This window comes from Psittacula echo (genome assembly GCF_963264785.1).
Source record: "Psittacula echo genome assembly, chromosome: 14".
Lineage (NCBI taxonomy): Eukaryota > Metazoa > Chordata > Aves > Psittaciformes > Psittacidae > Psittacula > Psittacula echo.
The window spans coordinates 1,198,268-1,226,249 of NC_137750.1; the positions used below are offsets into that span (position 1 = coordinate 1,198,268).

Genomic DNA, 27,982 nt, shown 5'->3' on the forward strand with positions numbered 1-27,982 from the left:
AGGTTAGCACTGCGTTTGCTCTCACTTGGACTGATTCTAAGACAATAGTGCTTTAAACGCGTGCTGTGTTGTCTTCCTTTGCACTAAGCTAGTGGACCTGCACAGGAATAATGAGGAAGAAAAGAGTTCAGCCCCACATATTGGATTTCTTGGGAGTTCTGTTTAGACACCATCCTCCTCAGCTAATGTTTAACATAGTGCAGCCAGGGCATAGGCAGTTAAAGTACACATTTATTTATAAACATGGCAAAAGGAAAGAAAAGCTGATTGCCTTTTAATCGTTAAATCATTTTAGCTAAAAAATAAGTTTAAAAAGACACAGTATGTACTTTCCTACTCTCATTTCCTCAAGTGCAATTTTCATTTTAATTACTGGAAATGATCTCTATGAAAAGAAAATTTTTTTACTATTTCTCTTTAGCAGTTATCCACTGAGGAAGACTGCAACTCTCCTTGTTTGCCTGCTGTCTACCACAGATAAGAGTCTTTACTTGCTGCAGAAGTGCTGAGGGAAGCTCAGAATTCCTCTGTCCCTTGAAGTCAGACATCATTTCCCTTTGCCGCAGTTGTTTGTATTGTGGAGGACACTGAGCACCTTTGGGGTGGGGGTTATTGACTTGTGGTTTTTTTACCTGAGCATGAATAAATCCTGTAGGAAGCCTGCAAACAGCAGAAGCCCAGAGATAACTCAGTTCTGCTCCCAGGACAAGGCTGCCAGCCCGTAGCTAATTGCAGTGGACTTTTAACCTTGAGCTCACCATGCTATTCATGTGGAATACCCCATAATGTGAGGACAGCTCTAAGCAGCTGCAGGTTACTGTGGGGATACAAACACCAATCATTTTGAATTGCAGCAGAGATCCTTTTCTCTATGTAGAGTTTTATAGTTATTGCCATCACACTGGGCAAACTGCACAAGTGCATCAGCTCAGAAGACGTCTGTTCTGACAGATGGCAGAAATGGGTCAAGGTGTCTGCCGACAGCATGTAAGGGATGGGGTCTCTGAGGATATGCTATTTTTATCCTGTTTCTATTAGCAAAATGGATATATGTGGTTTTCTTTCACAGCTGGAGCAAGTCTGTCATGAAACAGGCAGGCTGTTGCCATTAGAATTGCAATCAGACTGATGAGTACAAGCAGAAAAGAGCCATTTGTGCTCGTGTTTTATTTCTAGTCAGCTGGGGGGGGTTCTAACATGGATAAATGAAGTATTTAAAAAGATGAACAACAGAAAAATTACCTGGGAGACAAGTTAAGTGGTGTAAAAATACATCTTATTAATAGTCTTTCCACTGTGATTGTGTTTTATGATGTGCACCTCACAGTCAATGTGAGACCAGAAACTCGGGGATGGACTAAAAATAGGACAAGTTACAGAGTGATACCCTAGTTGCTTGCCAGGAGATTAAGGGACCTTGATGATGACCTGTCAAGTTAGTAAACGAATCAAGCATATGAAACAGCATGAAGAAACCTGATACTATAGGTTTTGTAGCTTGAAAGCAGTGGCTGGCTGTGGTAACTACTGGAGTAAAATGTCATTATACTCTTGCAGAAAGAACTGCCTGAGAAATAACTTATTTTTCTTGATAACAAGAAAAGTTATATTCCTTATTCTTAGAAATACCAGTCTGTTTGAAAGTAACTTGATTTGCAATTTACCAGGGAAGGAAACAAGCCCTTGGATCGGTATGGGGTGAGAAGAGCTTCACTGGGACATTACCCAGACGAAGAAATCTTTGTAAGAGTTTAATTCTGTGGTGTTTTATATCCTAAAGCACAACAGAAATCAAGCTAAAAGCAGATAAATAATAGCAATGCTGAGCTAAGTGAAGAGTAGTATAACCACGAGCAACAAAAGACATCAGACTTACGAGTGTGGCTACGAGGAGCAAGCAGTGCACAGCACAAACTGAGTCCCAATGAGTACTCCCCAAATGCTGTGAGTGGTACAGATAGGGGCTGTGAGCTGGGGCAGCAGGGGCAGGAGCTTTGTTTAAATTCTCCTGACCTTCAAAGACATTCATAGCCTTTTGTCTCAGGCCTGCTTTAAAAATCTCTACTGATTTCAAGTAATATGTAAATGCCTTAACCTCCATCATTATACTTAGTTCACTGACTGAACTCTTTGAAGGTCCTTACTTTCTCTCCCCATGGTCTGTTTTTAGGAAGTTACTTGTCTAGACTGTCTCCTTCTGTGCATTTTAGCTAAACATGGGATTTTCAATGTAATTTAGTAATGTTGATAGAATTTTCAACAGGCAAAAATCTGCTCACTTACACAGTTAACACTAACAAGGAAACACACTTCTGTGGTGCTTCGTGTACTGTGCAATGCAAGACATGCTCTGCTAATCGTGGATTAATCTCAAAAGTGCCAAAGATGACCCTTATTTAATGAGGTTAAAAGACTTGGCAAAGATCACAGAGCAGACCTATGGGAAAGCTGCAGACAGTGCTTGCCCACCTTCTGGCAGGTCCTAAGCTGTAATCGTTAAATGACATAGTTTTACCAAGGCTGTAAATAGATGTCCTATTGCTGCTTTTAAGTGATTATTTTTCTGAGCATCCTGTTTCTAGAGACTTTTTCTATTGTTAAAGATTATTTTGCCTTAGTGAGGATTACAGGATTAGTGTTTGGTTTAGTAGTGTGAAATACCTTAAATAAATGGGTATGATACAACAGAATATAGTGGGTTGACATTATCTGGAAAGAACTCAGAAATTCCAAATCCAAAATAACTTGGGGGGGACACTTGCTGGAATGTGCAATGCTGTGGGGGTGTTTTGCAATGATGTGGGGGTTTTAAACATCTTATATTGATTCAGAGACCATGGGAAAATGAGTACACTGGAGCATGATCATACCTGGGTGAAAAAAAAGACTCCCAAATACTAGTAAATGGGTTGTTTGAATAGATGCTATGTCAGATCCAGATTCTCCCATCAGAACTACAAGTGAGACATGGATGTGTAAGGGATTGAGGCAAAGAGAAGGGATCCCAAGTAAGGAAATCCACCCTATCAAAATGCTAAACTTATCCGTGCCCAGAGGGAAGTGAAATCCACATTATCTTCCTTTCAAGAAGGGATATGGAGCAGAGCCCAGGGAATTCATCCCATTTGGAGAAACAAACCCAGGAGAAGCCCAGATTTCCCCCCAGCAGCACAAGCTGTGAATGCAAGAACTGGGGGGTCCCCATGTTTTATCCTGGGATCTCTCCAAAGGGAATAAAATGCTCAGGGCAAAACGATTGAGTGGGAAATTGCTGAAGGGCCTTTTGACTCATAGAGCTAACGCAGTATAACCAGAAAAAAACCCAAGACAACCAAACAAGAAAACCAACCATAAGCCAAACCCAGCTGCCTTCTTGAAAGAGGACACTTAAGGAAAGCAGAGCAAAATGAGGGGTTTATTAACATAACTGTAAGTGCCTTCTGTTAAATAAAGACTGAGACCCAGCAGCTAACACTGCAACGCCTAAAAACGCCTCTGCCGGGCACCCGCACCTTCAGTACCTGGCGGAGGGGCTCGGCAGCGGCCGCTCCGAGCCGCCGGGTGCGCATCGAGACTTGAGGCCGGCCAGAGCCGGGCGGCCCCGGGGCGGCGGGGGCTGGAGCGGCGACACCCGCGGGGCCCGACCTGGTGCCCCCTGCAGGCGGGAGGCCGCGCTGTCACCATGGCAACCGGCCGGCCCGGCTTGCGGCGGGGGTGGCTCAGGGCTAAGCCGGTAGCGGCGGCAGCGCCGGGCCCCCAGAGCCAGCCGGGGCCCGCTGCAGGTGAGACGGGCGGCGGGACAGGGCGGGGGGAAGAGGGGCGGTGGGGTTCGGCCGGGCCTTAACCCTCCCCGGCTGCATGGGGCACAGGGGCGGTGGGATGGGGCTCGCTGCGGGCAGCGCTAGTCTGCGCCCGGTGCCTGATCGCCCCCCCTGCGAACCCCTTCCCCTCGCCCCTGTGCCTTAGCTGCGCACACGGGTGACGGTACCTACACGCACACATAGCTAATACATCCCTACCTACAGACACGCACACACTTGCAGCAAAACCATGGTCAAACCTGACCCCTCACTTTACACATCGAAGTTACACACAGGGACTTTTTCAACCTCCTTTGCCTGAACTCGCAGGTGACAGCCTCCCGGGCAGCACTTGGAGCTGTATCTGTGACAGTCCTTTACCATACATTCTGGTTTAATACTTGCTAATTGCAGGCTTGGCACATCGTCATCGTTTTAAACTTCCTTGTGTAGCACTTGTGAAAACCCATGTACAGTGAGTGACTGTCAAACCGGTGCAGATCCCGGGTTACTGACCTTCAGATGCAGCCAATGCATTTCTAACGAGAGCTGATTTTACACAAAACGCAGGGCTGTGACTGTATTTGCTTGCTGATCCTGGAATAACACCTTTTATTCCCTTTCTCATTAGGACGATGGCTTCTGTCGCCGAGCGCACCTTCATCGCCATCAAGCCTGATGGGGTCCAGAGGGGTCTGGTGGGAGAGATCATCAAGCGGTTTGAACAGAAAGGCTTCAAACTGGTGGCCATGAAATTAATACACGTAAGCTTTCCTGCGTTAGTACACCTCCTTTTGTATACCAACTGCACCCTTACACCAGAGCAGCATGCTGTAATGGCAGACATAGCCTACAGAACAATAAACCTGAATGTTTTTGGAACAGTTCCAGTTCCCAGCTCTGGCTAAATGCTTTAGACATGCTAAGCACGCTAATTTTAGTAACTTGATGTCCTTAGTTGGACGAGAATATTCTTTTAGGGGCATCCTATACCTAATAAATATCTCTGAATAGCTTTAACAAATACCAGCTCACAGAAGTGGTCTGTGTTGGTAAAAGATACTCTCCTAAGCTGAGCTGTGGTTGAAGCAAACTGTTCAAATCCATAGTGACCAGAAGTACTTCTAGGAAGATGCCAGAAATGCTGAATTTTCAAGTGCATGCAAGTTTCAGGATTAGCCGTGCTCCGTGGTTAATCTGTGTGATTTTAGCATGCTCTTAAGTTCTTACAGTAAGCTTTTTTTGATGGCTGGCTGGTTTTTAACGCAGGCCTCAGAAGAACTTCTCAGGGAGCACTACATTGACCTGAAGGACCGGCCATTCTACGATGGTCTGGTGCAGTACATGCACTCCGGCCCTGTGGTAGCCATGGTGAGTTCTTGAGAATAAAGTTCAGCTAGGAAAAATACACTATTTAATTGTTGTACCTGCAGTAATATTGTCTTACTTGTGTAATTCTAGTTTATTTCTGTTTAAAGGACTTAAAAATCCCCACTCAAATACTGTCATTGGGAAGATGTGATGTTAACTCCTTTAATCCTTTTTCATAAGCTTTCTCTGCTCTGGGTCACTATGTTGAGGACGAGGGCAAGGATAAAGGTGGGACAAAAGTGGGGACACTGAGAGACAGTAAACCTGCACAAAACCCCACTGTGAAATGCCATGCATTAAGCAAGCTGAAAAACAGTGGTGGAATAGATTTACTGTACTCCTAAGTGACAGCAACTTTGAAAATCTTTTTCTATCTGACTTTATTAGAAGGGTTTTCTTTTTTTCTCCTCGATAGTGTATTTGTAACATAGTTAAGCTGGAGATCTAGACCTTCAGCGAGCAGCATTGTGAGGTCGTTTACCATATGGAGATTTAAAACCATTCTCTTCCCCTCCTCAGTGGGAAAAGGTATTGTGCAGCAAGGGAGAACTTCAGCAGACACTTCAAAAAGCTGACAGAAAATCGAAGATAAAATATGTCTTGTTATTACAAATATTCAGATGGTATCTGTGCTGTGATGGACAGCATTGTGTCATTGGGGAGGCTTTGATTAACTCTTCATCTACTGCTAAGATTTAATGATCTCAATTGATATTTTCTTTAAGGTGTGGGAAGGTCTTAATGTGATTAAGACAGGAAGAGTGATGCTGGGGGAAACTAATCCATTCGATTCAAAGCCTGGCACTATCCGTGGTGACCTCTGTGTTCAGGTTGGAAGGTATGTTTTGCAATGATTGATACCATCTAAAGACACTGAATGTGTCCACTGGTATGTCATGATATATGTAGGAACTGTGCTCCATCCTTCTCTGTCTTATGGAAGGAGCCCCCGTTCCCTCTGCCCATGTAATGTTATTATCTAAAGATGGAAATTGAATTCTGGTCTTCCCCATTGACAGAAAAGATGAGCAAAGCTGGGGCTGCACACTCCATCCTCACTACTACTTTACACTTACTTAAAACTTCTCTCCAGAATGGATACCACTTCAAAAAAAGACGCTTACTTTACTTTGCACTTGAGGATTATATTACTTTTATACTCACCTTTTTTTTTCCTAGGAACATCATTCATGGAAGTGATTGTGTCGAAAGTGCCGAGACAGAGATCAATTTATGGTTTGCTCCTGAGGAACTGGTTGATTACCGAAGCTGTGCTCATGAATGGATCTATGACTAAAATCAAGCCTGCTCCTGCTGATACCCTCACTGCCTGTGAGGAGTTGCCAGCCTGTAGCTACTGCAGAGCCCCTCATATAAACCGGTAGAAATCTGCCTCAGAAACCTGCGAGATCGCTTGGTTATGAATATTAAATATAGCCAGTGTTTGCTGCTGCTTTGGTTAAAAAGCTGCCAGGTTAGAGACGGAAATGTACTTCAAAAAAGCTGCTTCTGGGGGTGAGAGATGGGAGATTAAAACACAGAGCATGTAATACATGTATTTTTCCCAAAATACTCTGTAGACAAAAGGGGTATTTTGGTAAATAGAAAAAAAAAATGGTAATAATTTATTGGGTAAATAAATACATAAATGGCTCAGCGTCAAAGGTTAACATTGTTAAATTGTTAGGGGACAACTAGGAATATATTGATAACGTGCCCAAATGTTGCAGATTGAACTTGATATCAAGTGCAGTGGGTCCCCATGCTCAATACACTGCAGAAGAAAGGGTATTTATTTCTCTCTGCAGTGTGCTGTGCCCATACACAGAGCAAAGCTTTGTCAAATGAGAACTTTCCTCGGGATTGACACCCTTTTAACTGGCTTTGGTTCCCCCACATGGGATTTATTATAGCATTTTAGGGGAGGATTAATAAGCCAAGCTTCCTAAATGCCCTTTTATGTGAAAAGAAGATTAATGTGAGGATGGATGAAGCAGATCTACCTTCAAGCACTTTACTCTAGCAGTCCTCTGGCAACAGTATCATGGTTTGCTTTACTGGCTGAACAGCTGATAACTGAGCTATGTTCTCATTTGTGCTTGTAGTTGGAACTACAAAGCTGCTTTTGGATAAGGTATTTCAGAAGTGACTTTAGAATTAGTTTTTGTAATTTATCCAATCATGTGAAGAAACAGAGCTGTAATAATGCTGAATGTGTTGCAGTAGAGGTATCTGCTCCTATCAGAAAACGTAATCTACCTCTGGCAGAACTTTTCACAACAAATACTCACTGGCTAAGGAACAAGAAATGCGTTTGGGTCAACATGATGTATTTGTCTACCTGCAACCTTGTATTCAATAAAAGCAAGAGTTTCATTAAATCAGTTGTCCAAACTCTTACATTTTTTTCCTACAGTGAGTTGTTTCAGATACTGAGCTGTGTAATGAATGCTGAATTCAATGATTGTGATACCTGATGAAGATTCCTAACTCCTAATAAGAGATGGTGCATAATACAACAACATTTGCTGTTTCTTAAGTGCAATAAAAGGAAATTTTCATTACACTGTTTTAGATCTAATCAGTGACTATAAAGAGAGGGAACAATTCCCTGACTACCAAACTGTAGGAGAAGTTGCAGCTTCTCTTCTGAAAATATTCAGTGTTACAGAAGATACATAATTGAGACAAAGGCTGCTGGAGAAAAGGGAAGCTGAGACAAACCTGTGCACGAGATGTGTCTCCAGTTCCGCTTTTGCTCGAAGGATTACTTGAGATTTGTTTTTCTTGATTTGCTTACTACAAAATTCAGAAATTTGGGTCATCGGAAGAGCATCAGAAAGCTGCTGCCGAGTGTCATGGGCTGGGACTGAGAGGAGGTCAGCGGCCACACTCCTCATCTGCAATGCCCAGGGAGCGTGTCCAGTTTCACTAGCTGTAAGTGGCCTGTGACTGCACAAGCGCCGCACAGGGTATGGCACTAATGCTGCAGCGATGGCGCCCGATTATAGCCAGCTCAGGAAGAGGCAAGGTGTAAATTAGTCAAAGGCCACACAGTAAACAGAATAACCAGGAACGCCACTCTTGTTACCACGCAAGGCCAGGGGCTGTGCAGTTTTCCATCTGCATTTTGACACCTTGCAGCTTCATCTCCCCGCATCCCAACAGAACCACCGACAACTCGCCTGCCTGACAGCTCCAGCACCGCTGCTCTGTGAGAACACCATTTCCAGCGGCTGCGAGGGCGCTGCTCGGTCAGCAGCCCGTGGGGATGCCTCTGAGCCCAACCTGATGTAGTGCAATCAAACGTCCTCAGTCTGGGCACTGCGCAGAACGCTGATGGCCCCCAGTGCTGCAACTGGAAACGCGACAGCTGCCGCTTGGCACACACGGCCCGGCCGCCTGCCAGGCGGGGGCTCGGAGCGGGCTCAGCGGGAGCGCAGCGGCCGCCACCACGCACCTCGGTCCGCACCAGCCCCAGGCCCCGCTCTGGCGGGAGTGGGCGGGCAAGCGCCGAAGCGAGCCCCCAGCCCCGCCAGGCCCGCCCCCAAGCGCCGCAGGCCCGGCGGCTCCTCCTCTGCGCAGGGCGGGGGATCCAGAGACCGCCCGGCGCCGCCTCCTCCTCTTCCTTCGGCGGCTGCGGTGGGGAAGGCGGCGGCTGCGGGAGCTCCAGAGAGGTGAGGCGAGGGTCGGGCCTCCCCGCTCCGGTCCGCTCCGTGAGGGCAGGCCGAGGGTTGCGGGCCTCGCCAGCGGCGTGCGGGCAGGCGGGCTTCCTTAGTGCCGGGCGCGGCGGCAGCGGCCTGCGGGCCTCGCCCCGGCAAGCGGCGGGGCCGGGCGGGAGCGGGGCCCAGGAAGGGGTGGACGGGACGGGACGGAACGCGCCGCGATCCCGGTGCCACGTGTGCACGGGGGGGCGGCCTCCGGGTCCCGCCGACCTTGAGGCTGATCGTTCCCCTGTGCCTCGCAGCGCGATGGCGGCCAACAACGAGCGCACCTTCATCGCCATCAAACCCGACGGCGTCCAGCGCGGGCTGGTGGGAGAGATCATCAAGCGGTTCGAGCAGAAGGGCTTCCGCCTGGTGGCCATGAAGCTGGTGCACGTAAGGCCCCTGCGCCGGGCGCTGCCCCTCGCCTGCCTGCAGCGGTGCTCGCATCTACACGCACGTGTGTCTTGTGTGCGGCTCCTGCATTAGAACGGGGATCTGAGGCTGGGGTTGCCCAGCTCACCCATCAGGCCAGGCTGCGGATCAAGCACAAACGTGTGATATCTGCCATTTCCTAAGCAAACAAATTGTGCTCAAATGGCTTAATGGCATCTGAGAGTGAGGAAATGACCTTGAGAGAAAGGTTGTGTTGGGTAATGACATCCAGAGATCCAGATGCTCTGAGGGTTGCTGTAATGCAAATGGTTTGACACCGCACAGCACTGACGATGATGCATTGTGCCCTCCTCTGATTGTACATTAGGAACTTCCATTGAAACCCATAACAGCATTGCAGCAGCTGCTGATAGTATTAATGACTGATGGATCCCATCACTGATGCTGTAGTCTCGCAGCAGTGATACCTTTTGTGGCATGATACATAACATCTTCTCTTTTAAAGGCCTCTGAAGACCTTCTGAAGCAACATTACATTGACCTGAAAGACAGACCATTCTACCCTGGTTTGGTTAAATACATGAACTCTGGACCTGTTGTGGCCATGGTAAGTGGCTTTGTTATACTTGAGGGCTATGTTCTTGAATACATTTGTCTTGCTCTGTAAATGTAAAATACGCAGAGATACTGTTGCAGAACCACTTTCTCACACTGCCCAGTTCTGATAGTGGCAAAAGAAAAACAAGTGAAGACAATCATATAGGCAGTTACTATGTATCAACAAGAAAGTTTGCATGTATAAAGTATGTATTAAAATGCTTAGCATGCACCAAACAACCTTCTGTTTTGGGAAAAAAAGGGTCAGAAACCAATCTTTGTGTCACTCTTTTTTGCACTGTCCCCAGAACAATACAATTGCCCTAATAGCTTCTCCTCCAGTTCTGACTGTAGCTGATGAGGAGCACCTGCTCAGGCTGTCCTTACCCTGGCCAACAGAAGGGTTTTGAAGCTGGCCTTGTACATCAGTTAACTCTAGAGGTGTGGTGAAGCATTAGTCCCTTTCGCAGTCACTTTCAGTCCCTGGGTGTTCTTAAGTCATTGTTACAGGCCTAAGAGAGAATCCTAGAATCCAGCTCCAACCCCTGCCACGGGCAGGGACCCCTTCCACTGGAGCAGCTTGCTCCAAGCCCCTGTGTCCAACCTGGCCTTGAACACTGCCAGGGATGGGGCAGCCACAGCTTCTCTGGGCACCCTGGGCCAGCGCCTCAGCACCCTCACAGGGAAGAGCTTCTGCCTAAGAGCTCATCTCAGTCTCCCCTCTGGCAGGTTAAAGCCATTCCCCTTGGCCTGTCCCTACAGGCCATTGTAAAAAGTCCCTCTCCAGCTGTCTCGTCAGCCCCTTCAGGTAGTGAAAGGGCTCTAGGCTAGATTAATTTTCTTGGTGGTAGAGCCCTTGTTTCTGTGCAAGGTGTGTGATTAGCAAAGAATAGTTTTTGGTATTTTGTATAAGCAATGCTAAATGGGATTTGTTTGTTTTTATTTAAGGTATGGGAAGGACTCAATGTGGTTAAAACAGGGAGAGTGATGCTCGGAGAAACAAACCCTGCAGACTCCAAGCCTGGTACCATCCGTGGTGACTTCTGCATTCAAGTAGGAAGGTTTGTGCTCAGTTTGTTACCAGTAGAGATTAACAACTCCATAGTGGTAGTCTTTGAGTCTAGAAAGTCAAGACTGTTGGTAGCTGTCCTCCTCTGATGGTGTTCTATTTGCAGGTCACAACCCATAACTGCTACTTAAGGAAATGGCTTGGCACAAAACTGATTTGTTTTGAACTGCCTCTCCTCATCAGAACGTTGTGTAAGATCAGTCGGTGGCAGTGGCTGTTGTAGCGCAGTAGCTGTAGTCACCCTGCCAGGCTTAAGTAGCTCTTCCAGAGGGGGTGTCTGAGCATTGTACCTGCAATGGCAGTTGTGCAGCTCTAGATGCTTTGTGGTTTTGCTTAAGGAGAACTTCTTAGGTTGATGAAGTGTGTTTTTATATGAACAATGTGCTTCTCTCCTTCCCCAGAAACATCATTCATGGTAGTGACTCTGTGGAGAGCGCTCAGAAGGAGATCAACCTGTGGTTCAAACCTGCGGAGCTCGTTGACTTCAAGTCTTGTGCACATGACTGGATCTACGAGTGAACTGAGTTGCCACGGTGACTTGTGCCTTCTAAACGCATCATCTCATTCCAGCTACTACCTGGGAGCAACCACGGTTATCTTAGTCGTTTTCAGCACTGTCAAATAAATTCATATGAAGTAACTGTGTTGTGGTGCATTCACTGTAAAACAGAGTCTGCTGTGTTCAGGTGTCCACATAAGACATCTGACTTGGATGTTCAGTATGTGCCTTTTGTAGGAGGATTAGTTAACACCAACTATCAATCACATACAGGCATATCAGTAATAATCCAGTGACTTTTGTTGACTACAAAGTTGCTCTGAATGCTGCAAAAGTACATTATTCACAAAGCCAGCTTGCAAAAGGAAGTCTGAAGGGATGCTTGAGCTATTCCCACCACAGCAGAACTGAACTAGAAGAAAAATGAGTGCTACCCCATGACAAAATGTCCCTCCCTGCACAGCTATTAATACCAACTGTGAAATAAGAGCCCACTGCCAGGGATGGGGCAGCTGCAGCTTCTCTGAGCATCCTGTACCAGTGCCTCAGCACCCTCACAGGGAAGAATTTCTGCCTAAGCTCATCTCAATCATCTCAATCTCAATTGTCAGTTTAAAGCCACTAAAGAAAGCAAGCTGGAATGTGTTTACATACATGCCAAGGGGTGCATTCTACAGCAAACCAAATCAACAAAGACTTTTTATCATTTTTATTTTGTGTAAAAAAGGCAAATTTAGTGAATTATTTTCATCTTGTACACAAAGTTATAATTTTAATGCTTTTCACATCCATGCTGAAAATCTGCAGTCTCGTAAAAATGAAAGGAACATTAATTTCTCCAAAAGCATTTTTTCACTTAGTTATGTACATTGCATGAGAAAGCTTTCAATACTCCCTCATTGACCACACAAATTACCAAGAAAATAAAAGATTAAATTTGTACAGATATTGATCTATATATCAAATACATACAGAAATGATGTAAAAATCCCATTTAATCTTGATTCCCGCCCCCAACGTTTTCCCAGGGGCCAAAGCTGATGCCTTTTTCTTGTATAAATGGCTGTGGCTTTTTGTGTTAAATATGAAAAGTAAAAGGAAGAAAAATTCAGTTTCAATCACAGTTTTTTTAAAATCCCTTCCCAATAAAGGATTGTTACCAAATATATTAGCACCATTGTACAAATATTGACGGGAGAGGGTATTCACATCACATAAAAACAACAATAAAAAAACCGAACAAACACTGAAACCCGTGTTAGTATCCATAGGACAAGGAATCGGTAACTGCTTTAGCTTTCCTCAGATGCAGCAAGGTTAAAAGACCTGTATTTAAAATAACATAAAACCCAAAGACCAGCAGAAGGATTCTGAGCAGTAACAGAACGGTAGCCGCAAAGTATGGTACAACTCTTGCTACCGGAGGGGTATGAAAACCAGCTGTGCCCAATACTGAAATCAGTTTGAGCCCATTGAAGATTTCAGATGTCCAACACTTGGCTGCTCTTCTAGCCACCTGGCATGGCTTAAAGTGAAGATAAAAACACCAAGAGCCATGTTACTCACTACAGTGAAGTCTACTCCATGGGTACCACAGCCAGCAGCCTCCTCCCTTCAAGAGACGACTCTAAATACCCAGCATAATTTTGCTTGGGTTCTCCTTAATCCTCTCCTAAGTGACTTCAATTGGCTCCTTACATGGTTTGCTTTGGACAGGTTTCACTGTACTTGACAATTAAGGTACATTTGGAATTCAGAAACATAAGAGATTTCACCCAACTCATACTGAAGCTACACATGTATCTGAAAATGCTTCAACTCACATCCTTTAGTGTTTAGTGAATAAAATACCCATTTTTAAAGAACATTATAAAGACTGAGAGACTTCAAATCTGATTCTTACATTTCTCCATCACAGGAAGTGTGTTCAATGTAAGCACTAGTTTTCTCTCTTGACATTTGAAGACTGTAACTTAGAAGTCAGGTACAAGCCTGGGCAATACACAGAAGCCCAACGTTTAGAGACTTGGCAATATACCTTATTAGCAGCCTGAGCTTCCACATAATAAAACACAAATGAATGCAACAGTTTTTTGACTGAAGTCAGAAGAAGAGAGAAGAAAGCAAGATTGTGCCAACCTTGGAACAGCTGACTGGGACAATCTGCAAGGCGCTGCATTATAAACAATAAAAATCAATAGTGATGTACTTACCAAACCACATTAATGCTTGCAGAGCTGGATTGTAAAGTAGGTTAAAATTGAGAACATGGGGGGAAAAATAGTTAGTCAAGGCTCAAAGTGTCATTGCAATGGTCTCTAATCCTACTCCTCCAATCCAGGCTGTTCAAAAGAAAAGCTGTGGATGGGTCAGAAGCTGACAGAACATATTCGAAGTCTACCAAGCCGGACAAAGTCCTTTTTATGGCTATTTTAGAGAGCTAAAATGTCTTTACCATCTGAAGTTACAGATACTTATCATCGGATAACCAGACTCTGTCAATATAAGAAGCTGTTGGTAAACAGGGGTCATGATTTAAGAAACATTACCAGTAAGGGAGAAAAGAATTCCAGACATTCCTACGCTATACAGGACAGTTTTACTTCCAGTAGTAAATACAAAACTTTACATAATTAACCCCTCTTGCATAGAATGAGGTAAACCTGTGCATATCACCAATACTATGTACCCAAAGTTAGAGCAACATTTTAGAAAATAATCAAATTGCTGGTTTTCAACTTTCTATGCACTTGGTTTTTTTTTAAGCTTAAACAACAATATACAAAAAATGGTCTCCTGGGGCTCTGTGGGTTCATATCCTTAAAGCATTTCTTAGGCTGTGGGAACACAGATGTTCATCAGTTTGATTAGTTTCTCTTTTAAGCCCTAATTTATGGTCAAGAGTCAGATGATCATTGTACTGCTCTGAAAGGGGGACCTGCGAAGACCCAGAAGCACTTGTAGAACATACGCAGTTAATTCCTGAGAGTTTAGTTAATGAACCTTACTGGTAAAAGCTAAAGCTCTTGATGCACATTTTCCCAGTCACAGCTCTGCAGGGCTGAACCATCTCATTATTCAACACCATGAATGACATTCGTTACAAAAAGGTACAAAGGTCAAAAAACATGGCAGGAAGGATGGAATCCGAACTAAGAGCTCATGCTAAATACTTTGTATTAGACTGGTAGTTGTTCCTACCCTTTTACATTGCCTTTAAAAACTCTGGACAGTTAAGCAGGTGGGGCTAATGGGATACTAGAAGTGAGACACAAGGATTCCAGGCAATAAGCAAATCCAGTTTATGAATTATATACCAGACAGTATATGATTTACATACTGTTCTCAAGTCTCACCTTCCGTATTATGCTATTGCAGCAAGAAAGGAATATTGCAGGCTGTGCGGAATGGAACTCTTTTTAACCCACAATGTATGGCTCCTTTTAGCTCACCTGAAACCATGTGGAACATCAGTTTTGCATGTTCACAAATAAATATTTAAGATGGTAAGGAAACAGCAAGGTTATTCTGAATGAGAAAAAACATCATCAGAAGGAATACTCAGAAGTTCCTTCCCACAACTAAGGGAGGCCTGAGCTACTGTTTGTCTAAGTTTCTTCTTTAGTCTAAATTTATAGCTAAAAATAATCTTCCAAATAAGGGGATTTGCTGAAGTTCCAGTTTGGCATAGGGCTCTGTAAACATTTGCTGAAGCATTCCAAGTCTACAGACATTCATGTACAGAGAAGAGCTTCATAGTCCCAATCCAATGACCACTGCAGTCACTGGAGACAAGGCTACTGATATTGATGGGCACTGAATCAGACCCTAAGGAACTTAAAAACACAAAAAATCTTACATATATATATATAAAAAAGTATTTTAAACTAAAGAAAAACATCTTGAAAAGTTAAAATCCTCAGGCGATGGCTCCGTTGCAACTGGGGCTACTCATTGAGTAGAGCTTTACATGACTATCTTCCACACACAATTTATGCCTCTAAATTAGGGCTTAAATGCCTTATTTTCACAATAAAAAAAAAAAACAAACAACAAAACCCAAATAAACCAAAAAACAGAGGCATGACCAGTGCAGTTCACAAGAGTCTAAAAGTCTCCCCAACTTGTACCAAAAAGGTTCATTTGTTATGACAGTTCCTTTGTATTTGCACCTATAGCTTCCTCCAACCGCTTCCCACAATCATGCTAATTAAACTTTAATCTTACCAAAAAATTAGATTTTCAGTTCTTGTTAACAATGCACAATAAATCTGAACTTGAAAATATTACAAAATTCTTTCAAAAGCTTCAAATACAACACAAAAGTGTCCTTTTCTCCCCGTTTTTTAATAAATTGAAAAATCTTTTTCACTAAAATAGTTTCCCCGCCCTTCCAAAAAAAGTTCTGAACTGAGTCTAACTCATCTACAGTTAGCAAAGTGCCCCAGGTACAGTCACCTGAACTGCACCCTCGAAGTGGGAGCAAAATCAGTCAGTCTTGGAGAAAGGCTCTTTTCCTGTCACCAGTTCTCTGCCCCTCACTTCTCTGAGCTGCCTCATGGTTCTTGTTTGATGTAGTAACTGGCAGATCCGTTGCTCTCCTGATCAGATGCTCCTTGAAGGAAGCTGTATTCTTCCCCGTCTAGCAACTCCTCCTTCAGTTGCAATGAAGTCACTAAGAATTAAAGAGGAACATGAAAGATCTATAAATTTTAAAGGAAGTAAAATTTTCCTTAAATTTACTTAGTATTATTTAAATTGGGAACAAATCCCATTTCCTTATATTCTGCATTCTTCTTTTAACACTCAGTACCCCACTGAAAGCAGATCCTTTCTGACCATAAATTAAACATTAAGTTATGCTCTAATATTAACATATTAGAACAAATTACATACAGTAATATATTCTGTATAGGGTTTTCTGCAGAATTCAGTATTTTAAAACACTGGTTGAAGCATAGGAATAATGACTGTTGCTCAGAACAACACTTATTTTACTGTTTACCTCCTATTTAGTCTTTATACAAGTAAAAATAAGATTAACTGTTGGCCATATACAATCTAAACTCACATGACTTAGCCCAATTATTGTCAGTGGTCTAAGTGACATAAGAAAATACATTGACAAAGATTTCTTAATGTATCATTAACATTTTAAGATCCCAGAAGGTAAGTTTCATTCAAGCAAAACATCTTTTTTTGTAATCTTCTCTCTTCTTTCTTTTGTACAAATAAAATAGAAATGAGATCTAAGACATAAAAGAAAGATGTTATGAATAGCAATGTCATAATTACTTTTCCAGTTTCATTAATGAACAGTGACAATTACCAAAATATGAACACAATGAAAGCAACACTCAAAATAAAACATGTTATGTCTTTCATTAAAGGTGCAGTACCCACATTAAAGGGTTAGGGTTGGTTATAAACAAATAATGGTTCTCTGACTAAATGAATGAGAAGAGCGTTACAGCTTCTGAATACACAGTTTATATGCATTATCAATGTATTGGGAAATGCAGAAATATGCAGTGAGGGGAAAAAACCCCAACCCATAACCTACTAGTTAGTTACTAGCTAGTTGCTACTAGTAACCCTGCAATAACTTAAAAGCCATTTGATTGTTCTATTTTTCTGTCATCTTTCCTGTTGAAACAAACTCCTGTGCTAAAGAAAAATTAAAATATTAATTTAATTAATCTTATTATTTAATTATTAATTTATTATTATTATTTTAATCGTCCCACCTACAAAGCCCAGTTTCTTGCTGCCTTTTTTTCTTCTGAACACTTTCCCCTGAATCACATCCAATTCTGATCAAGAATCTTGATCTCTGGAGGACAAAAAACCATGCTGTCTAAATAAGACACATAATGGGATACTTGAATATGTTGCTAATACCTCAAGCAAAAACTACCCAGAGATCAGGGATACAATCGAACCTCCACCAGGCATGTTCTTTTACTTCCCTCCCCAGTACTTGTAGAATGCTTCTGCAGGTACAAGAGTAATAGCAGTCTCCGTAATTTGGCTTGCCTCTGGCTAATTTGAACTGAAATCCTTACATTTAGATACTTAATAACTCTTTGCTTCATTTGAAGCTATTATACAGCTTTTAACTACAGTCCTCTATAAGAAAAACTCAGCTACAGCTATACAACAGAAGTTACCTGAAAGAAGAATAAACAAACTAATGGAAGTCAACTGACCGATCATGTTGGAAGTAAAAGTGATGCAGTTGCACAAGGTACCCCGCTTTTAAACAGTCTCAGTGATTTGCCTGGAGATAGAGGAAGACTGTCTCATGCAATGTCATTCAACCCCCCAAACATCAATATGGAACGGAGAAGGGTGATCTAGAGTATGTGCAGAAGCAGGGTGAGTCTCTCCTAACAGTCTCCTCCTTTGCCAGGCTGGCTATAGGCTCTTTTCAAAAGTGAGGCTGTCCGACAGTTGCATTTCAGCACTTAAAAGATCATTTCATGAGACTCAAAGATGAGAGGAGCTTATGCATGCAAAGGAATAGAGCAAACCCACTTCATACTACGTAAGATGAAGTACCGAAATCTCCTCCTGTGCTTATGACAGTACAAAAGGTAAAGAGTTCTTTAAAGCATGACACAAGGTGCTTTAGAGCAGATGCCTCTTGCTACCAATCTTCAAGTACTTCCATTCAAAGCCAAATCCTCCAAATGAAACATCTCCTGCAATGTGCTTACATCCTTTCTATGGCTACTGAAACATGAGGCAGTGTATGATGCTGAGGAATATCTATGCAACTAATAAATTCCAGCTGATCTCAAATATGCTAACTTATAATACGATATCAGGGTTATGTCTTCCTCTTCCCCAGACTTAAAGACCTTTGGATAATAACAAGCCTATACCACAAGTAATTTTTGCCAGCCTCTCCAAAACTCAGAACATTAAAAAGTTACCCTAAAATGATCATAGAAAGCACTGGGTGTCACAAATGAAGGAATATGATGTTTCATAGGAACTCAGATATTGAGTGACACAACACTCAGACTGTGTATGTGTCTGTACACTACATGAATGCAATACAGGTGTAGATTTACAGTAAGAGAAGAAAAGCTGTGCAGAAACAATCTAGTTTAATGAAAAGAGTTTCCTGTTAATAATCTGTGGTTACTTTCCATTACTGCTGCATTATACAGTTTTATGACTGAAATCCTTCTCAAAATCAGACTATTTTTTATTTACAAGTACTGAACAATATAAGGCTACAGAAAACATTTTCTCAGGACTGTTTCCTGTGACTCAGCACTTCTGTTGCCATAACCTACTTAGGAAAAAAACAACAAACACGTAGGAGGCAGCCAACTATAACTCTTCATGACCTTGTTCTCTCATCTGCTGATGATTAAATAAGATTTCTTAGTAGACTGTCCAGAAAACCATTGGAAGTTCTTCCTTGTTTTCACAGCCCAAATTTACTTCAGATAGTAAGAAATGAAGAACAAATTCCCCTAGAATAAACCTTCCTATGGCACTAGATAAGAGGAATTTCCTTTCCAGTGTTTGTGTCACACTTACAAAGAGAGATACCAAGAAACTTTTGCAGAGCTATTAGGTGAAAAGAGAGGGATGAGGTAAGGAGCAGGATGGTCTAGCAAAGTGTACTAAAAATTAGCTCAGACAGCCCAGAATTATCCAAGAACAGGTACTACACAATTAGTGATACAGGCACCTTTCCCTAGCTTAAGGCAACAGCACTCATAGCTTTTCAGATTGATGTTCTCAGATCAGCTTCAGTTCTTCTGTACCTGAATTCTATTTAGAAAATACCACTGCAAGATTCTGAAGAGGATCTGGATTTTACTGTTTATTTCCTCTAAGAGCAGAAAGCAGAAACAGTGCAATGTTTGAGGCACCTACCAGGAGGTCATAAGAACTTCCAAGAAACCTGCTTTATCTGTGGCACTCACTGGTCAACTTCTCTTTACGTCCTAAGATGAAAATGGCAAAGGCTGCTTTCTGCAATGACTTGTGAAGGAGGTTCCAGACTGCCTTAATAGATCCATTCACAAATGAACTGGGAAGACAAGGGTTTTAGTTCCTCACATTAGGCCTACACAACTGCAGCACAGCTCTTCGCCAAAGTGAATCCTTCTATCACAGGGAAAGCCCGAGATAAAACCACAGTTTTAATCTCATTCAACACAATTCTCAGAATCACTGCAGGAAGCTAGGGCAGATCTAACACAGAGTTTAGCCTCAGCTCCTACTCAGAAACAAGGTATCTTTTTTTTCCTATCCCAGGACAATGGGCCCTTCCCTGACAGCTACATCTGTGATGGAACAGAAATCAGTGAATTCATCTCGTTACAACAAACTACTGTTCAAACAGAAAGATTTGAAACGAGGGAAATGGATGAAATAGAGTTAAAGATCACACAAACCTGTCTTGAGTTTTCCGTAGCTGATGTGCCCAGATATCTGCAGTGTAAAATACTGCACCTTCTTTTCAACACTCTAGTTTTCATGAAAACATCAAGAGAATGAATGAGCATAATGAGTTGATGCTCCAAATGCAATACATACGTAGGCTCTCTGGAACAAGATAATCTATAAGGACAAACTTCATTCTTATGTAGCAGAAAAAAACCTCCCCCCACCCCCACCCCCGAGTTGTAATTGGTTCTTCTTAAAGAAAGATATTGTAAGAACTTGAAGTAGACATCATTTAAAAATGGTGTGGCTCTTAAGAACACAGGGTAAGTCTATAGTCTCATCATCTCTTGCACATACATTTTTTGCACAATGGCTGTTATTGCTCTTGCTCTTGACTCCAGAGGTAGCTGCCTTTCAAAACTAACAGATTATTGGAAAAATGACTTGAGAACCTTTGGAATAAAACTGCCATATGAAACTATAATATTGCTTAGAGGAGAGAATACAGATGCATCTGATTTCCTGAGAAAATCAGTGATGGGAGAAGGTCTCATCACTGGCTGACTCTACTCCCTGTATTTTACTCATACAAAACAAGTTTTCAGCTTAAACCAACAGTCACGGAAATAAAAAGATGAAGAAATGCAAACTGTGCATTTGTGCAAATTCAAACTGGTTGTGAACTTTGAAGATAACATGATCCCAAAAGAAACAGTTACTATGGAAAGAATCTGAATACTTCAGATTCTTAAATACGTCATCACTATGTTTTACTGTGACAAGAATAGTCACATCCAGCAGTGCTATTTATTACTTCTGAAAATAATGATATCAAAGTCTTATTTACATACAGATTCCCACAGATGTCTCAGCTAAAAAAAACAACCCAGCAAATAAGTCACTTTTGTGTTAGAACTGAATTAGGTAGATGGTAATATAAGTTTCCTACATCTCATTCTTTCTGACCCGAGTAACTTGGTTCTTATTGCTACACCTGTGTTACAAAAAGCAGAGGTAAAAGTATGTTAATTGATACCTGAGTATTCTGTGTAAGGCAGTCCACCTGCATAGTCAATGTATTATTAAACTAAATTACCTGTGAATACCACAACTATTGTAACAGTTGTCCACCTACAATTAATACAGATTATTAGCAGCAACATCTACCTTGTTGCTAGTTACAAAAATGGATTATTCGCAATGAAAAAAGTTCCTTTTATGGCATACTGCACCTTTAAGCATAACATCAGTTTCCACATAAACATTCCCAAATCGAACAGGCACTTAGAGAGAGAACACAAACTTTTTAAACAACAGGTAAAGTGCAAACGCTGCTTTGTCACCCACTTTTTTTATGTCCTTTGTACTGCTGTGATTTAGCTTTTTTCTTCTGCTTTGAGGAACTCGACTGGCTGTCTCTTGATGCTGCAAAAGGATTCAAAATTCTACATTAAAGTTTAGAATTTAACTTTTGGAAAACCACTTCAGAATGTATCAAAGCTGTTACACAGTTACAGAAGTTTTCCCCTAGTGACTGAACAAAAGCGGAGTATGCTTGCTATGGGAAAAGCCTCCCATTAAATTACTAACAGAAACTACTGTTGCCCTCTCACTAAACTCTAACAGTTGGCAAAAATGCAGTTATCAATTATAATCATGTAACTTGACCTGACAGGACAAGTCTTGGTGCACTAAAAAGACAGCCTTACCACATAAATACTTCTGTACATGAATAGCAAAACACATGCAGAGTTCCATCAAATCCAGTATGTAAAGCATGTATATTGGCAATCTTAAAGCAATAGAAATTCTCAGTGATATTATCCAGAACTAATGAGCAAGTAGCAGGTTTTTCCCCCTGCATCAAACAAGCATCTTCTGGCATTAAAAGAAATAGTAGCCACAAAACCACCCAGAAGTACTTTACAAGTCAAGGTGGGAAAGATCAGAACTGTATACTTCCAAACCTTGTTCTCCTTTTGTTATGGCTGGGGACCTGACATGAAAAGGATGAAGTTAGAGAAAATCATCACTGAAGAACATGGACCAGAAGCAATTGTTATGTTCTTGACAAGACAGGAACTTACACTGAGGCGCTGGCGGCTGTAGCGGATATCCAGTTAGCTGACACCATCCCACTGGATAGAGGTCTGGGGACTCGCAGTCTACCCACTGATCATACTCATCTTCCCATCCATCAAAGTGTATCCTCAGAAGACGATGGATAATGCGAGTTACTGTGGCCACACATACCAGGCGAGGTTCCATCAGATCAACAGCCTCCAGTTTCATTCCAACATGAAACCCATGGTTTGGAACTTCCTGGAAAAGCAAATAAGGCAAATAGCAGTAAGCAAACATGTTAATTGAGATGGTTTAAGCACAATATCGGAATAAGTATTTCAGTCAACTTCATGTAGGGAAATACCAAGTTTCATATACACTCCATTTATTTCACATTTCACAAACATTGAAGCTTAATACATTTAAATGGTTCTTATTTCTGTAAGTCTCTGTTGCCTTAGTTTTTCAAATTTGCACATAATGAAATGGGTCAATCCCACTGGTTACAGATAGAAATGTACAGAAAATGCTAATTCTATTTAAAGATGTAGAACGTTTATTACCTTGTTGAAGAGCTTTACAGGTGCTGCTATTGAATCAGTTTCCCTGAGGTAGTCAAACCATTTAAAAGGGAGTTTTGCATAACCTGTGAATTGGAAACAATATTTACATACATCAACTGCAAACTTCAGGCATAAGAACAACAACAAAAATAGCCTACTGGCACTGTGTTATGGCTAAAAAGACAACAAAGAAGCAAAACATTAACATCAGAAACTTCCACCCTCTGAACTTTGTCTGAAGGACAAGACAGTCTCCTAGATGTTGCCCATTCGCAACAAACAAGATGAATGAGCCTCTGGATAATGTGGAAAGTGTCATTTAATGTTAAAATTAATCATTCATACTCGAAGCTTTCTGTCCACGTAGATCCATGATCTCTATAATACCCCACACAAATGACTCAGAACAGATCATGGAATTAAGCACATCCAGTGTCTTTCCTGTGGGGAAAGAGCGCCACTATTTAAACACTTGAATTGTGAGGAACAGAGTGGCAAGAACAAGCATGAGTATTTTAAAATAAGGGTAAACCCAGCCATAATATGGAAAATTACAGGGATCTTTTCCCTTTAATTTTAAAGGGTATTATAAAGAATTATCTCCCAAATATCTTTAGGTTTTGTTTGCCTGCTGAATATGCATAAAATATGGAGGACTTTTGGGCAACTTCTACAACTGCTTAAACCAACATTTCCCAAACTCTAGCTGGAGCAACAACAGCTTGAAAGTTTTCTTGGTAGTCATATGCAGCGTTGGAAATCCTGAACAGATTGAGTGTAATGGGCAGGGCATCGGGAGCTACGGGAAACAGCTGGATCTCATCTAAGGGGGTCTCGGCTCAGTGCAGCAGGGCCAGACTCATGAGGTAGCCCAAAATACAGTTCCATTCTTGAAAGCGTTTAAGCATCTTCTACTGATTCCAGCATGAGATGAAGATGTTTGGAAAGAATGAGTTTATGAAGTCCAGTGATTTCACAGTGACTTATCTGCACTGCTACATGTAATCTAGGAAAGTGTTTACAATAGGTATGCAATATTTGCATGAATAGATGTAGCTGGACAGCTAAAAATCACTAAGGGCAATAATGTATCAGTTCTGTGTATTAACGCTTTCTCATTAATGCACAGCTCTTGGCTAGATCAATATGTAATATCTATGCAAGCCCTTTAACTTCTCACCACACACAGATTACAGACATGTGCACGTGGTCCTTGCTGGAGTAGTCAGAATTCAGAAACCATCCATTTTCAAGCCCATAACTTGGAAAGCAAAATACACCTCTCGTAAGAGCTAAGAAGCTTTGATTTCTGTGATCCCACTAAATATGTTAATGTGCATTATGTTCTGTATTTTACTCCTGTTAATTCCTCCTTCAAATGACTTTTAGATTATTGCATGTGCAATTTTTAATCATGGCTCAGTGGGTGATTCAGAATCACTATGGAAAACTGCAATAAAAGGGAAAATATACAAGTAGAGAAAGGATAAGGTTGCTATGATAAAAGAAACACACAAGAATCATAAATGTGCTAACAACAAAATTCACATTCTATAGTGTAAGTAGTGTTTGAAGAGTAATGAGAATGAGTTTCATCATAGAAAGGAGGGTTTTTCCTATTCTGTATCAGCAACTTAATGTATTTCTTTCTAAACTGACTGATAGGTATTGACACGCATGCTTTTTCCTCCCATTTTCTTTATTTCAAGAGGCTCTTGCACCACCTATTTTTTAGGGCTGATTATACTCATGAATTTTTAGGCAATAAATGCACTAAATGAACTGACTGAAAAATAACAGTAAATTTGTCCAATGCACTTTCCACATACTCAGCAATGACAGATTCATTAGTGTGCAATAATGAAAATGATATGAAATTATTTTCTTCATGTTGCATTACACTTTGTAGTTATTACCTAGAAAATTAATTCAATGAAGTAGAAGCCTGCAAGAATGAGAATGGAGAAAATAAAATCCATAGAAAACCATTATTACCTGCTGTTACACAGCTAGTAACAATCCTTTATAAATCACTAGACCAAGACAATAAAAGGGAGGAATGAAGGCCATACAGTCTTCTGTAGCCGTATGTGCTAGTGGACAGACAGTTTTCTCTCACAGAAGGGATTATGCAGCATACAGCTCTCATAGTTACTTCCTCAAAGCTCAAGTTTGTGCATATTCTTGTATTGCTGTGAATTAGACTGAGATTCTTTACAATGCTTCTCAATCCTTTTGATGGCCAGGACTTCCCAAGCAATGCCATGTTCTAAACAGTCCTTTTAGTAACAAGCATACTTCCCATTCACTTAATGGATGTACTATTCAACCAGTGGCTATCCTCAATTTCTGACCGTAAAAGCCAATTACTTTAGCCAGAGAATCAATGTTCAATTTGACTCTTTCTAGACTGGAGGTTTGTCATCTCTGTTGTAGATTGCTTTGAAGTTACACTATTGTATCTGTTTCAGACTTGAGAAAGTCCTAAAAAGTGACACGAATTTTGTAGACTGAGTTAAGAAACAAAGCATATGGCACAAACAATATCACTGAAAAATATTCACAATAAAATGTGGTCAGAATGCTATAAGTACCTCTGGGTGGAGTTAGTTCAATCATGTTAATTTCACAGAAACCAACAGGGAAAATAGAAGGGGAAGTGGCATGGTAACAAAACCAATCAGACCCATCTGCTGCTTCTGAGCCATCAATCCCAATCATAAGATAGCCATCTGCTAAAACCTTTGTGAAGAAAAACAAAATTTTACATTAAATACCTTGAACTGTGTGATAAGGCTAGAGAGAAAGCATGCCATGTTTCAAAAGAGTGAAAAGTAACTCAATCATAATGGAAGCACACTCAAGGACATTCAATTGTAACAGAACAAAAAAAATCCCAAATCATACCTGTCTCCAAGACTGGGTGCACTATTGTCAGAAGTACCTTTGTTAACAGCAAAGTTATGAGATGAACATCAGTTCTACTTCTAAAGCTTTATAATTCAGTCTACTCTTCAGCGTACGAAAATATTCTGCACACCATTAATGAGACAAAAGACTCAAAATCATAACCGAACTCCTCATTGGTAAGGTTATACAGTTCTGCTAAGCTACTTCTCACATTTTCTTCCTCTTTTAAAATAGATTTTACATGGATGAGCTCCCTTTCTATCAAGCTAGGAAACAAGTATACCCTTAAAAGTCTTCATAGGCTTCTGTAAGTAAGCGAGATGAGGTTTCAGCTGCAAAACACTTGGTAGAATTAGCAGACTTAATCTCACAAACATGCTCTAATTAAAGGTAAGGCTGAATTTCCAGGGATTAAAGTCAAAACAAAAATTTACCCGAATATTGTCTTTTTCATAGTCGTTGTATATAAGCAGTAACTGGACATATTCCATGAACATCTACTGCGTGAATGAGCTGCATTTATTTTGGTTTTGAGTTCTTTTGTTTCAAGTCTGAATAAAACTGAATAAATAAAGGATTCCTGTCTGCCTTCCCAAAATACACATTTGCTTTCTTACCTTTCTAATGGTTGCCACACATATTGCCGAAAGGTTTAAGGGGTCTATAGCTTCCAATTTCATCCCTTCTTTAAAAAATTCTCCAGCTGCATCAACCTCTTTTACCTAAAGGATCAGATAACAGCACCAGAAGCTAAGACTCTAATAAGCCTGGAACAAAACGTAACCCCACACTGCCAAAGCAACAGATGGAAATACCTGCTGCATCATCCCTGCTTATGTTAAGGAGGCCAAATGAGGCAAGAGGTTGAATAAAAGAAGTAACGATCGTGCTGGGCTGGACTTAAGTCCTCTATCTAAACCCTGAACAGTGTTCTTGTCAGCAAACTCACCTTCATAAATAAATGTGGGGGTGCATCAAAATGTCCATCCTGTTTCTTTGTAATATCTACAAGGAATAATAGTAGATGTTATTCAGAAGTTTCGTTAATAGCAGACAGCATGCATTTCTGAATGTTAACTTATACAGTGCAATCATTGGCATGGGAGGCACACAGTTTATAATGGGACTACCACAAAATTTTGGAGGCCATAATCCAGCTTTTCCTTATTGACTTCTTCCTGAAATACCTCTACAACACCATCACATTTATAGGAAAACCCCAATATCCAATATTTAGAAGACCACTTGATTATCTCACAGAATTGATGCAAATGCACACAGAAGCTTTTGCAAGAAACTGGCAACTACTTTGCACTATGTTATGACAGAAAAGTATATGGTTTTATATATAGCTGGGTTTAGCCAACTGTTCAATACTACTTTTCAAGGGCAACCCCTGGAACTCTGTTAGAGACGCCACTTCTGGGAAGTAGCACTGCTCTTGATTTCTTTAACCACTCTTATTTCTAAATGGTTTCAGACAAAGTTGAAGCGCTTGGAAAAGTGAAGGCTTTCCTTGAGGGATGCCTTGTGCATGTTTTACAGGAATTCTGTTTCTGACAAGAGACACAAGCTCAATGGAGCAGAGGAATATTAAAAACCAGACTTTATCCATGTTGCATTGTACAAGTTCCAGGCATTATCATGAGGTCTACCATCCTTGAATAATGCAGCTCAAGGTTTTCCTGGTTAGACAGTTTGTTAACCCCTGTTTATAGCTGCATCCCATTGATATACCCCAAATCAGCCTAAAATTAATTTGCTTTTTTCCAATGCTACAAAATATACCATTTACACTTGTAACTTAAACTCCCAAATCTAATATAATTGTTAACCCCCCTGGACCATACTACAAATTTTTAAAGATCATTGTTCAAGCTAGTTTTATTAATTATGTAAAGTGACAGAACTGCTTAAGTTGGACTTCTTCAAGCCAATACTGCCAACAAAGACACCTCTAAACCACAACAAGCTTACCAGATCTTTTAAATCTGTGTCCTATACTTCGAGACCAACCAATATGATGAATGAGTGGACTGTACATATGGCACCAGAAGTCATCAGTTTTGTCGTCACTTTCTTCATTCACCAATCTTAAGCGTCCCCCAATGACACATTCTACAACTGCTACCCTTGTTCGACAAAGGTGTGTTTTGTCAACAACTTCTACTCTCATGGAAGTTTTGAAGGGATACTGCATACTCTCAGACACCTTAAAGTAATAGGGAAAAAAAGCCATTCAGTAAGAATATACTGTGGTTTTCTTTAGCCATGTGTCTTCTGCTAGTAAAGCTGGTATCAATGTGCTTCTCATTTAATTCAAGTACTTGCTAAGCAACCTGCAAAAATGACACAAATGACTTCTCTTGTATTTCACTGTTCAAGGGGAAGAATGAAATATTTCAGAACAGTGTAGAATAGATCCTACAATGCCCTAATTGTATCAAGTACAGACTCTGATAGCAGTTCTCACGTAAGTTACAGGAATCTTCCAGTGATGTAATGAATGTTTGTTCAATTGTGAACTACGGATAAAATTACATTGAAAAGTTATTTTAACAAACTCCCAAGATTGTTTTTCTATTTTTTCATCC

At 41.2% G+C, this 27,982-nt stretch overlaps 3 protein-coding genes across 11 annotated transcripts in view; 2 read left to right on the top strand and 1 right to left on the bottom strand.

The window, feature by feature from the left end:
* Nucleotides 1-4,435: 4,435 nt before the first annotated feature.
* LOC308227085 (nucleoside diphosphate kinase-like) lies at nucleotides 4,436-6,468 on the top strand (the record flags this gene model as incomplete). The annotated part of the gene is made up of 4 exons (XM_080629369.1): nucleotides 4,436-4,564; nucleotides 5,070-5,171; nucleotides 5,897-6,009; nucleotides 6,351-6,468. 4 exons carry the CDS (start codon nucleotides 4,436-4,438, stop codon nucleotides 6,466-6,468), a joined length of 462 nt encoding a protein of 153 aa, XP_080485495.1.
* Nucleotides 6,469-8,773: 2,305 nt separating this feature from the next.
* On the top strand, nucleotides 8,774-11,501 carry LOC308227084 (nucleoside diphosphate kinase). Its single transcript, XM_080629368.1, has 5 exons — nucleotides 8,774-8,848; nucleotides 9,139-9,271; nucleotides 9,777-9,878; nucleotides 10,817-10,929; nucleotides 11,339-11,501. The coding sequence occupies exons 2-5, from the start codon at nucleotides 9,143-9,145 to the stop codon at nucleotides 11,454-11,456; spliced, it is 462 nt and encodes a 153-aa protein (XP_080485494.1). The 5' UTR covers nucleotides 8,774-8,848; nucleotides 9,139-9,142; the 3' UTR covers nucleotides 11,457-11,501.
* The window catches only part of MBTD1 (mbt domain containing 1), a 35,189-nt gene continuing 18,637 nt past the window's right edge, over nucleotides 11,431-27,982 (bottom strand). For 7 of the 9 annotated variants that reach the window (XM_080629364.1, XM_080629367.1, XM_080629363.1 and 4 more), the window contains 8 exons: nucleotides 27,366-27,600; nucleotides 26,338-26,393; nucleotides 26,006-26,110; nucleotides 25,073-25,220; nucleotides 22,479-22,561; nucleotides 21,939-22,173; nucleotides 21,199-21,276; nucleotides 12,083-16,111 (listed from right to left, as the gene is read on the bottom strand). In XM_080629364.1, coding sequence (XP_080485490.1) covers nucleotides 15,993-16,111; nucleotides 21,199-21,276; nucleotides 21,939-22,173; nucleotides 22,479-22,561; nucleotides 25,073-25,220; nucleotides 26,006-26,110; nucleotides 26,338-26,393; nucleotides 27,366-27,600 — 1,059 coding nt within the window. In that variant the 3' untranslated portion in view covers nucleotides 12,083-15,992. Of the gene's footprint in view, nucleotides 11,511-12,081; nucleotides 16,112-21,198; nucleotides 21,277-21,938; nucleotides 22,174-22,478; nucleotides 22,562-25,072; nucleotides 25,221-26,005; nucleotides 26,111-26,337; nucleotides 26,394-27,365; nucleotides 27,601-27,982 lie in introns of those variants that run through there. The other 2 variants (XR_013957998.1, XM_080629365.1) reach the window with 2 other exon arrangements.

Bases quoted from the DNA above. Each gene is read 5' to 3' on its own strand.
- LOC308227084 (XM_080629368.1), top strand. From the start codon at position 9,143: ATGGCGGCCAACAACGAGCGCACCTTCATCGCCATCAAACCCGACGGC. The intron at 9,272-9,776 runs GTAAGGCCCCTG...TCTCTTTTAAAG, and splicing joins TGGCCATGAAGCTGGTGCAC to GCCTCTGAAGACCTTCTGAA. The intron at 10,930-11,338 runs GTTTGTGCTCAG...CTCCTTCCCCAG, and splicing joins TTCTGCATTCAAGTAGGAAG to AAACATCATTCATGGTAGTG.